Genomic DNA, 10,572 nt, shown 5'->3' with positions numbered 1-10,572 from the left:
AGGGCAGTGCTGTGACCCCCACTCAAGGGCAGTGCTGTGACCCCCCAGGGGCAGTGCTGTGGGGTTACCACTGCAGTGCTGCCATTACATGCCATGGAAATCAGGGGCTTGGAGTGGGCTTCAGACACTGATGTTTGCAGACACAGGGACCTTGGCTCCACTCTGGCAGCCACAGGTGTAGGGGCTTTCCAAGCCCATCTTGAGGCTTTCCTGTAGTGCACCAAGTTTGAAGCAGCCTCTCCAGGTTTTCTTGCCTTGAATAAGAGCCTTCACTTAGTGAAACACTTTGAACTGTTTCTTTTCCCTCAGATATGCAGCTGATCCAGTACAGGGCCAACCCTCTGCTTTCCTTATTTGAAGAACAACCCTCAGGTGAAGTTGCAGGAAAGATGGAGGATCCAAAAGACTTTCTGCTGCCTCCCCTGGAGGAGAAACCTGCTCTCCAGTCTCCATCAGGCAGTGGAACCGTTGTGCCACTCACAGCTCCAGCAAGCCAGGCTGAGTCTCTGGACACCCTGGGAATGGGTGATCCACCTCTCCTCCCAGAGGATGGGAATGGAGAGTATAAACTGTTTCCACTCCTGCTCCTTAGTCCTGTTGCTAACTTCATAGATGAGGCCTCTGAGATAGAAACTTCTTGAACTCAGAATATCTGTAACTGGCTTAGTGCTGTGGAATAGCCACCACAGGACTGGAGCAGCAAGAAGTGTGAGCTTTGTCCTCACCTGCTTCCTGGAGACCTTGTTCTGCACAGACAAATGGAAGTTCTCTTGCTCCAAGCAAGGAGCACATCTGGGAGAACTGAACACAAGCTCAGAACAAAAGCTGGTGGAGTGAAGGCACTAGGCAGAAGGGAATAACAACCTCCCTGTAAACATACCACAGTGTATTCCATAACTTTTTATCCAGTATCCTTATTGCAAGAGGAAATCTGTTTGTATCCTGTTTGTAAAGTTTGGCTGGGTTTTTTTTGTTGAGGGGGGGATGCTGTTTGTTTTTGTTAGCTGGATAGTAATGTGGTGTGTAATATTTTAAACCTGGGTTTACTCTTTGGAGAGCCTGCTTCAATAGGTGGCTTGTCTACTGTTTGGAATTAAGTTGGTTTTAAATTTCGTTTTTAATTTGAGATTTCTTTTTTGATAGTTTGTGGCTACGATTGTTTGCATCTGCTTAGATATCTTTCATACTCCTAGATCTGCTCCTAGGTATAGGGAACATTTTTCCTATGGAAAATGACATTTTAACTGTGGAGTATTACTTTTAACATGCTAGCACGCATCCATTGCCCCAGACTGTAGGAGTTGTGGTAGGAAGTGCTTGCCCCCTGCGTAGCTGATTTCTCATGCACATTGCATGGCAGTTCTGGGGTAACCTGCCCCCAGCTCACAGGTCATGTGTCCTTGGAGATGGTCAGTAGGACTGATTCATGTCTAGGAAAGGCCAGCAGCTGCCCCTAAAATGAGAAGGGGAGCCCTGGGGCTTCATGCTGCGGTTTCTGCCTGTGGAATCTTAAAGCCAAATTAACCAGATGCATCTGAGTCCTTTGACAGCGCATTACAAAATGTAGTGTCTGCTTCATCAAAAAGTCTCTCCCCAGAATTTCTTTCTGCACTGTTTTCCCAAGTTCTGTGAGCAGCTGCACTGTGGAGCCCAGCCCTGCTGTTCCCCTGTGCTGGTACCGAGTGTGTCGCAGTTCCACGAGCCCACCCAAACCTGCTGTGTGCTGAAGCAACACAGAACTGCTGGGGCTGCAAAAGGCCTGGAGGCAGGTAGAAAGCCCCTTGAATAATGTCACCTGATATTTCCTACCAGCACAATTACTTGAAATTTTTTCCACTTTTGGGAATTCAGGCTACCTACAGGCTTTGTTCTCTCTGAAGTTCCTGAACTAATAAGTTTTGAGCTCTTTTATATTCAAGAATACAAGGTAATTAGACATTCTGAAGCCTGCTAAATAATAATGCATGTTACCTGTGCTGGCCTGACTTTGTTGGATTTGTGCTTCACTGTCAAATCTATGAGCTGCAGAGGAAGGTCCTGCTCCTGACTGTGTGTGTCTGTGTAACGCCTTCAGTGTCATTTTATTCCCGTGCTTTTTACCTGTTCTTACCTCGTGACCCTTCGTGTTTCCATCTTTTGAATTGCCTTTTGTCAAGTTTGTATTATTCGAGCCTTTCACAGTCTTTCCCTGACTTGAGGCCAAGGGCTGAATAGTCTCAAGTTTTCATGAGCTGAAGGGAGGGGGGGCGGGTGAGCAAGTTACATCTGTCCCGGGTCTGGTTTGGTTTGTTGATTCCTCCCAAAGGCCACAATTTTGCCAAGAGTGAAACAGTAAAAATCAGACCTTTCTGGTGTGCTGTTTGACACCACCATGCAGACAGCAGAGTTTTTTGGGAGGCTGCTCTGTGCCTCTCACTTCCTGCACAGGTTGGATGGTAGTTCCTGTAAAGGATTGGTTCATGTTCTTCCGTCATGGAGTCCTCCCCTGAGCGCATCTCACCATCGGGTGTTGGGTCTGAGTGCATCATGGGTTCTTACTACACTTTCCTAAGAAGTTAAGAAACCAAGGCTTAAGAAAACTGTAAAAAAAAAAAAAAAGCTTGTGCATCTCTGTGTCTGGTTTATGTACTGGTCTGGGAAAAGTGTTTATTTATGCAAGTTTCCTACTAAAGGTTGCAATGGAAAAGGGAAGGCTGAATAGCAAGAAAAACCCACATGCTGAAGTAATTAAATGCAAGAATTGCAAAACCATTACTATGTTTCCTGTACATTCTTTGCATGTGTTTTCTCTATGTCCCAACACTTCCCAAACCTGTTCACTAAGAGCTTTTGTGCTCATCTCTCAATGCAGCTGCTGCTGGTTCAGAAATAACTAGGATGCTGAGGATAGCCTGGTGCCTGTTTTCCTGAGCACTGGGAGGGCACCTGGGACTGGTTTTTCAAAGGGGGTGATGTGAAAGCTCAAAATACTGTGTGTGCTGAAAGGTACAGCAGATGTAGTGCACCTGTGCACATGTTCTCCACAGACTCCACTAGGAAAGGCCCTCAGCTCCATAAGGTATGGATTAAAACATTTACTGGAGATACCAGACGGAAACAAGGAACAGCCCAGATCAGCTGTAGTGTCAGATGTGGCACCCTGTGCAGACCCTGCCAGGAGTAAGTGGCACAGTGGGCTTTTACAGTCTTTGTGGGATTTTCCTAGAGTTAAGGAGTTATTCATCATTTCTACTGCCAAGGCAAAGGATGTTTATATAAAACATGCTGTTCCAGTTCAGGATAAGGATGAGGACACGGCCGTGGGGTTTGCACATGGAGCTATGGACAGACTCCTTTGCTAAGTCTGTCTGCAACCCAGCCCAGTGAGCTGCAGCCCAGCCCACATGCTGCCCAGCCTGTGTCCAAGGGCCAGCAGGTCACCAGCCCCCAATGTTCCAGGCTGGGTGGGGACACTGCAGCACTGCAGCCTGGTGTGTCACCAGTTTGTTACCCATGACCGCAGGGGCATCACTGTAGTTGGAGCTTCCTTCCCCCTCCAGCAGCAGCACCCTTGGCTGCTGCATTTGCTCCTTGGCTGTATCATCCTGTGCCTGGGGAGGAAATGTTGTTCTTCCCTGTCTTCCATGTGGTGGTAACTCACAGAACACCTCCAGGCATGGCAAGCACAGAGTGAGGAAGTGCCAAATGCCCCTCTCGTGCTCCCTTCAGCACCATTTTTGCACTGTCCCAGCCCAGTTCTCCACACACAGACCATAGTAGCCCTGCTATCAGTTCGTACCTCCTTTGTGCTTGCTAATGGAGTGGTCCAGAATACAAGAAAAACTGATTTTGCTCTTTCTCTCCTGGACTTTGTGATGCTCTTCCATCCATGCCCAGAATATTTTGCCCTCTCATAAAACAAGATGGTTGTTTTGAAAAGCAGCATTGTGATTTCACAGATGCCAAAGCAGAAGCAAGAGGATGCTGCCACAGTCACCTTGGGTACGGTGGTCCTTCATCGTATAAAGGACAAGACTTCTCCTGCCCCTGTCCCCCAACCCAAAAGGTAAATGTAGATATGTAAATAAATATATACATATCTTTTTTAGTCACACCGTTTGAGTTTCAGCTTCCTGGTTGGTCCAGACCCTGCTCGGGATACGTTCCTGTCATGGTTTCACCCCAGCCTGCAGCCAAGCCCCACACAGCCACTCGCTCACTCCCTCACCACCAGGACTGGGGAGAGAATTGGAAGGGTAAAAGCTACAAAGCTCATGGGCTGAGCTTTGTAGCTCAGTTTAAACTGTAGACAGTTTAATAGGAAAAGCAAAAGCCATGCACCCAAGCAAAGAAAAACAAAGAATTGATCCACCACTTCCCATGGGCAGGCAGGTGTTCAGCCACCCCCAGGACACCAGAGCCCCATCACACATAACGGTGACCTGGGAAGACAAACTTCATCTCTCCAAACATCCCATCCTTCCTCCCCAGTTTTATATACTGAGCATGATGTCATACAGTCTGGAATATCCCTTAAGTCAATTGGGGTTACCTGTCCCAGTTGCGTCTCCTCCCAACCTCTCATGTACCCCCAGCCCCCTCCCCAGCATGGCAATAAAAAAGCAGAAAAGGCCTTGGCTCTGTGTAAGCTCAGCAACAAAAACATATCTCTATTGTCAACCCTGTGTCCAGCACAAATCCTAAACATAGCCCCCACACCAGCCACTAAGAAGACAATTAATTCTATCCCAGCCAAAATCAGCACAGTTCCCTTGTGACTCAGTCCAAGACAATTTAGGCTTCTGCCCTCCTTCAGCCACCGTGTTCCCCAGGAAGGAGTTTCATTGATTTGACCTTCATGTGGTCCTTGAACCAAGAAGTATGTGAACACTGCAGCCCAGAGCAGCTTTTCCTGCTTCTCCCCACCCCAGTGGCTGCAGTGGCATTTCATGGGAAATTTCTGACAGAGGAATACAGGGCCACAGGGGAGGAGGATGTGAAAGCAGGTCCCCAAATTTCCTGAATCTTTGTGGAGTCTTTTCCCCAGTGTTACCAAGCAGGATATTTTCAGAAACATTTAGACCTTAAGCTGGTCAGATGTCCTCTTTAATCACAGGTATAACTGCAAATAGAGGGTAAGAAATTAGTTAAACAGATGATTCTCTAGACAGTGAGTAACAAGTAACTACAAGGTCATAAAGACTTTCTAAGAATTAAAGGCATGAAAATTGTGTGTACTAAAATCATCAGTTTCAGGGAAACAGAATCTTGAAAGAACCAAATTCAAACTCATACTAGTAACATTGTAATAATGGCATCAATGCTAATGACAAGTAGCCAAAACCATAAATAAATCACACTTCTATATGTATTGTGCTTTTAGGCCCCACAGTTTTGCAGAATGAAGTCTCAGTTACTCTGACATAAGAATACCTGCAAAAGCAAGCTGTGGTAATGAAAGCAAAGACCTGGAAAAGAGCAAAATAATAACAGAGCTCCCAGGGCTCTACACACAAATCTTCTGGGTTTAATGTTAAATTACATGACAACTGAGTGAAGCTGCCTACAAGTGACAATGTAGGTGGAGACACCTTTAAGCCAATAAGAACATTTAAGACAATAAGAACATTTTCCCCCCCATTGCCAGCACTTTGGAGTCAGTACAATCAGATTCACAGCCTGGATTGCTCCGAGCCCCTGCAGACCCAAACCGTGTCTCACTGTCACTAAAGGAGGGCTGTGTCCAGACCAGGGACTAGGATTTGGCTGAATTAGTTCAATTACTTGTATTTGAGGACAGGATGCTGAATTTGGGTGTAACAACAGCAAAGGCTCATTTCAGTTCAGCTGAATGCAATGAAGCAGAAGAGATTCTTTATTGAAGCAGAAGAAAAATTGAGAGCTGTAGAAGACAGCAAAAGACAGTAAAATCCCTCAGAAGAATATTTCAGTAGAAAACAGATACTTCTCCTAGACAGGACTAATTCAGGCTCAATTACTGAATTATATAGATTAACTATAACCTCTAATTAATATTACCTCATTACAGTTGAGAAGCCATGATTTCACGGTGTCAAAGATTTTCTGCATTGACAAGTTCCTTTTTTTTTCTCTGGGCATCTACATGTTCACCTGTTTCCCAAGTAGTCTGAGGGCACTGCAGAGGCATATGGCCCCAATCAGGGCTTGTAATTGAAAGCAATTAATCAAGTAAACCAAGCAGTTAAATTGCTCTGTAAGAAGGGAAGCTCCACCTGTGAGATGGGCAGCCCAGGTCTCTGCAGTTCTTGGGAATTTTTTGGTTTTAGATCTGTATACCTGGATTCCCCATCTCTTAAATGTGATACAGTGATATAGAACATTTCTGTTGGAAGGGGCCTATGATGATCATCTGTTTCACACTGGTAATGTAAAAATTTAGGCTGTTTCATGAATTTTAACTTAAAACACAGTGGTGGGTGTCCCAGAGAAGCTGGTGAGAAAGTGAATTGTGAGGACCTTGGTGGTTCAGCTCCTTATGAGCTCTCTGTCAGACCTGAGTGTGTGTAATATGCCTGCTAAAGCTTATTGGCCAGAAAGCAATGCAAGGAGGAAAAGAGGAAGAAATAGTTGCTTGGGAATAAAAAGAAACAAAGGAAAACATTTTAAAAAACAGAAGGGGGGGTAAAGCATACTCAGCAGGAAGTATGAAATACAGGAGAAGTAATTTTTAAAGTTTCCTCTTCTGACCCTCCCTTAGGGCTTCCGCTGTCTGCCCACACCTCTGACAGTGGGCGCTGAGACACTCGTTTTCTGAAAAAGAGGAAGGAAAAAGCACCAGCCGTTGTCCTGTACATTTGTGACAGAGTGAGCAAGGGCAGGGAAGTGCTCCTGATTTCCTCCAGCTTGGGGAGTGCAGGTCAGTCCGGCTGGAGAGGGGAGCGACTGCAGCCTGGGAAGGATGGGAATGCTGCTACGAGCAGCCGTGCTCCTGAGTTCCCTTCTCCTCTGCAGTGGTGAGTCTGGGCACAGGTCCCCTGCCCAGGGCAGCCTCTGCCCTACACTGGGGTGTCTGCTTATGCTTGGCGGGGAGGGCTCTGGTTTGGGAAGAGAAACATGGTAAAAAGGCCAAGTCTGCATGCTGCTGGCTCAAGGTTCAGGTGTTTCAGATCCAGCGGCAGCAAAGTGCAGCAGTGCATGAGGCCATGGAAATACTGCCAATGGACTGAGAGTACAGAGATCCCACACATGTTGTGGTGGTTATTTTATGCAACACGAAGGGTCTGATCAGCACTTGTGTTCTCAGGAAAGGGGAGGTTTGGAAACCAGCAGAAAAGGGTAAAGTGTCTATGGAATCTTAGATTCAGCCCTTAGAGTGACAGAAACGTATTGGAACAAAGCAGTGGTCCTCATATTCACAGGAAAATTTAGACTTCTTTGCCCCATGGTTTAAGTTGCTCACATTCAGTTTAGGCTGAGAGAGCACTGTCTTCCAGAAAAACAAATGGGTAGTAGAGAAGAGTTCATAAAAACAGGGCTTTGCTATTCCTTGGAAGCCCAAAGGGTGACATCTGGAGCAGACATTGGCTGAGACCAGGGAGCTGCAACTTGGGCTTAAGACAGACTCTTTCCCTCAAGCCTAATCCTCTGGTGCTGTGCTCTGCCCAGTGGCAGTGGTGGCAGGTAAGCACCAGACAGAGCAGGAGAGCCAAGCTGCACATGTGGCAGGAGTCAGTTCCCTTGGCCATCAGCTGCCTCCCATCCCTCTGCCTCATACCGTGCTTTTGGTTAACCCACCCCTGAGCAGACCATCCCTCATCATACACACCAACCGCTTGTGCTTCTCATCAAGTGGATTCTCCTTGCCAATGCTCTCACCAGCCACGGCTTCATCACCTGGGAGCTGTTTCATCCTGGCTGCTTTGTGGCTTATTTTTCTTCCTACTTTCTTTTTGCAGCATTTTTGGACCTGAGTGGCCCCAGTGAGATCAAAGCCGTATGGAAGGGACCTATCACTCTGCCATGTGCCTATGTCCCTGTGGAGGACTTTGTGCAGCAAACCCTCACCTGGTCTGTGGCACATGACCAGAGTTCAGGCACCATCTTTCGGAGAGATGGCTCTGGGGACCATGTGTTCCTGTCTGAGTACAGGGACAGGGTCAGTGTCCCGAAGGACACCCCAGGGAACGTGTCTCTCGTCATCCTGAACCTGGAGATCTCTGACAGGGGAACCTACACTTGCCAGGTCACCTGGAGAGCCAGCAACAACAGCCTGATATCAAAGGAGACCATGACAAAAGTGGAGGTTGTTAAAGGTAAACCCAAGAAGGAGGCTGTGTGGGAGGGGAAGGCTTGGCTTGGGAAGGCTTTTGGGAATTGGGTAGAGCAGGCAGGCAGAGTGACCATATGCTTCCACGCAAAAGCTTTTTGCTGGGGAGTGTCAGGCTCCAGCAAGAAGCAGCAAATAGGTCGGGGAGTGAAATTCTGCCCAAGACAAAGCAGCCTGCAATTTGGGGAGGATCTGTGGCTCCTCACTTATCAGTTTGTCCCTGGGTCTAGCTGTATCCAATGGTTCAGTCTTTTCCAGGAGCATGCGCTGGCAGGGAAGTCCCTGGGATACAGTATGGCTGTTCTTTGACTGAATTTCACCGGCACATGCCTGACCTCCCTCTGTCCAGGCAGAGGTGGTTTATAGAGGTACAAAGACAGCATCAGTCCAGCAGAACAGGACCCTGTGTGTAGTGCCACAGGTGGCACAGCTGACGTAGGCGCAGCTGAGCTCAGCCTACGCAGGGAGGTGACGCGAGAACCACTTCACCCTGAGAAGGCACTGACGCCCAGAGCGAGAACTGCCGTGGTGGAGGGACCTTCCCCAGCACAGCCAGGGCAGCGTGACCTCGGCCTCTCTGCTTTGTCTTCCAGTGGCAGCCACCAAGCCCGTCATCAGGGCCGGCCAGCTGGGGCTGACGGTCCCGGCCGGAGCCAGCACCAGCCTGACGTGCGAGGCCAGCGGGTCCCCCCCCATCAGCTACCGCTGGTTCCGGAGCAGCCCGGGGGGGAAAGTCCTGCTCCAGAGCAGCGGGGCCCAGCTGGCGTGGGACAGCCTGCGGCCCTCCGACAGCGGGACGTATTTCTGTGAGGCAGCAAACAGGGTTGGGGCCGGAGTGGCCCAGCAGAGCGACGCCGTGCAGCTGACAGTGACAGGTGAGTGCCCAGAGCCACAGTGCAGGACAGAACATCTGGGGCCCTTCAGAGTGCAAAGGAACAGCCCTACTTCCCTGCCCTGAAAGAAGGAAGTGCCAAACACCTTTAGTACTCCTCGTCACTGGCTCCAGCTTGAGCCCTTCTTTATTTCCTGTATTTGATTTCCTCCTCCTCTTGGAGGAACTGCTCTTTCCTCATGCAAAAGAGGCTTTGTATTTCAAGCACTTACTGATTCCTCTGTGGGTTTTTTGAAGTTCTCACTGCCTCTCTAATGCTGCCCACTGCAGTTCAGCAAATTTAGACAAGGAGTCAGGAGGAACAAGTGAGTGGGAATTCAGTGGGGGAACAAACTAAACTGGCCTTTGCCAGACAGGCAGAAGTGCTGCGCTTCACACACGCCCTGATCTGACTCGTCCAGGCTCCACACAACGGTGCATGATAGGGTGGACTCGATGACCTCAGGGGTCTTTTTCAACCTAAACAATTCCATGATGGATGCCTGGTGGAAAACTTACAGCTCTCCTTGGCTGCTAAGTTGACCAGCAGAGCTGTGAAGCTCAGGATGGCACAGCCAAGCACAAGTACCACGCCCTGGCCTGTAAAAGAGGCAAAGCTTGCTGAGCTCCCAGGCAACAAAAGCTCTGCCTGAAACGCCGTGGTGGTTTTCACAGCAGTCGCACATTGGAGCAAACAGCACAGGAACAGGGATGAATGCTGGCCACGCTGGCTGACACTGCTGCCACGGCATCCCCCTCCTGTCCACTGCACATGGGGCTGCTTCCTCCTCCTCCTGTCCCGCCTGTGGAGAGATCTGTATCACACCAGCATCACCATCATGGTCAAACCCCTGTGTAAGCCTCTCCCTCCCCTTCGCCTTGCAGATCTGCCCACAACAACGGCAGCCTCGTGGCGGGATGTGGGAACCCCAGGGAGACACCACCTAACCACAGTTCAGGGTGAGAGCGGTGACAGCTGATGGCAAGGAATGGGTGTTGGGCAGGGTGTGGCAACAACAGTTGGCAGTGGGTTTTATTGCTGGCAAACAGAGTCTTGCCAGTATTGAACTTTAGTCCATATGCCTCAGTTTTAAATCCTGATGTTTCTGAAGGTGGAACATCCTCCTTCCTTCAGTCTCCAGCCTGCAGAGGGCTGTTTGCTTGCTTGTAGGGATGTTGGGTCTCTGTAGGAGAGACTACCCGTCTTAGTGCTGCTGGAAATGCCATTTCATAACTTGAAGAGTGTACAGGATATTCTGGGTTCAGTTCTTTTCTAAAGGGCTTTTTTTGCTTGTTTTTTGAATGGAAGCACTGAGGGTAGGCAGAGCTGGTGTTTCCAGTGGCAGATACAAGGGAAGCAAAAGCTGCTTCAGACCTGACTGATAACATGTACCTAACCAAGCACAGCAGTTCT

General features: G+C 48.7%; 2 protein-coding genes across 3 annotated transcripts in view; both read left to right on the top strand.

Moving 5' to 3' along the window:
- Positions 1-2,751, top strand: part of LOC113971050 (heat shock factor protein 3-like) — a 15,667-nt gene extending 12,916 nt beyond the window's left edge. The window contains exon 13 of the mRNA XM_027690577.1: positions 310-2,751. Coding sequence (XP_027546378.1) covers positions 310-641 — 332 coding nt within the window. The 3' untranslated portion in view covers positions 642-2,751. The remainder of the gene's footprint in view (positions 1-309) is intronic.
- A 4,063-nt stretch (positions 2,752-6,814) lies between these two features.
- The window catches only part of LOC113971047 (V-set and immunoglobulin domain-containing protein 4-like), a 9,140-nt gene continuing 5,382 nt past the window's right edge, over positions 6,815-10,572 (top strand). Inside the window, exons 1-4 of one of the 2 annotated variants that reach the window (XM_027690574.1) lie at positions 6,815-6,974; positions 7,917-8,273; positions 8,881-9,162; positions 10,044-10,118. In XM_027690574.1, the coding sequence (XP_027546375.1) occupies positions 6,920-6,974; positions 7,917-8,273; positions 8,881-9,162; positions 10,044-10,118 (769 nt within the window). In that variant the 5' untranslated portion in view covers positions 6,815-6,919. The remainder of the gene's footprint in view (positions 6,975-7,916; positions 8,274-8,880; positions 9,163-10,043; positions 10,119-10,572) is intronic. The other variant, XM_027690573.1, reaches the window with a different exon arrangement.

This window comes from Neopelma chrysocephalum, unplaced genomic scaffold (genome assembly GCF_003984885.1).
Source record: "Neopelma chrysocephalum unplaced genomic scaffold, ASM398488v2 Primary Assembly neopelma1_81, whole genome shotgun sequence".
NCBI lineage: Eukaryota > Metazoa > Chordata > Aves > Passeriformes > Pipridae > Neopelma > Neopelma chrysocephalum.
The sequence above is the reverse complement of the archived record's forward strand: the minus strand, read 5'-3'. Positions and strand labels throughout refer to the sequence as shown.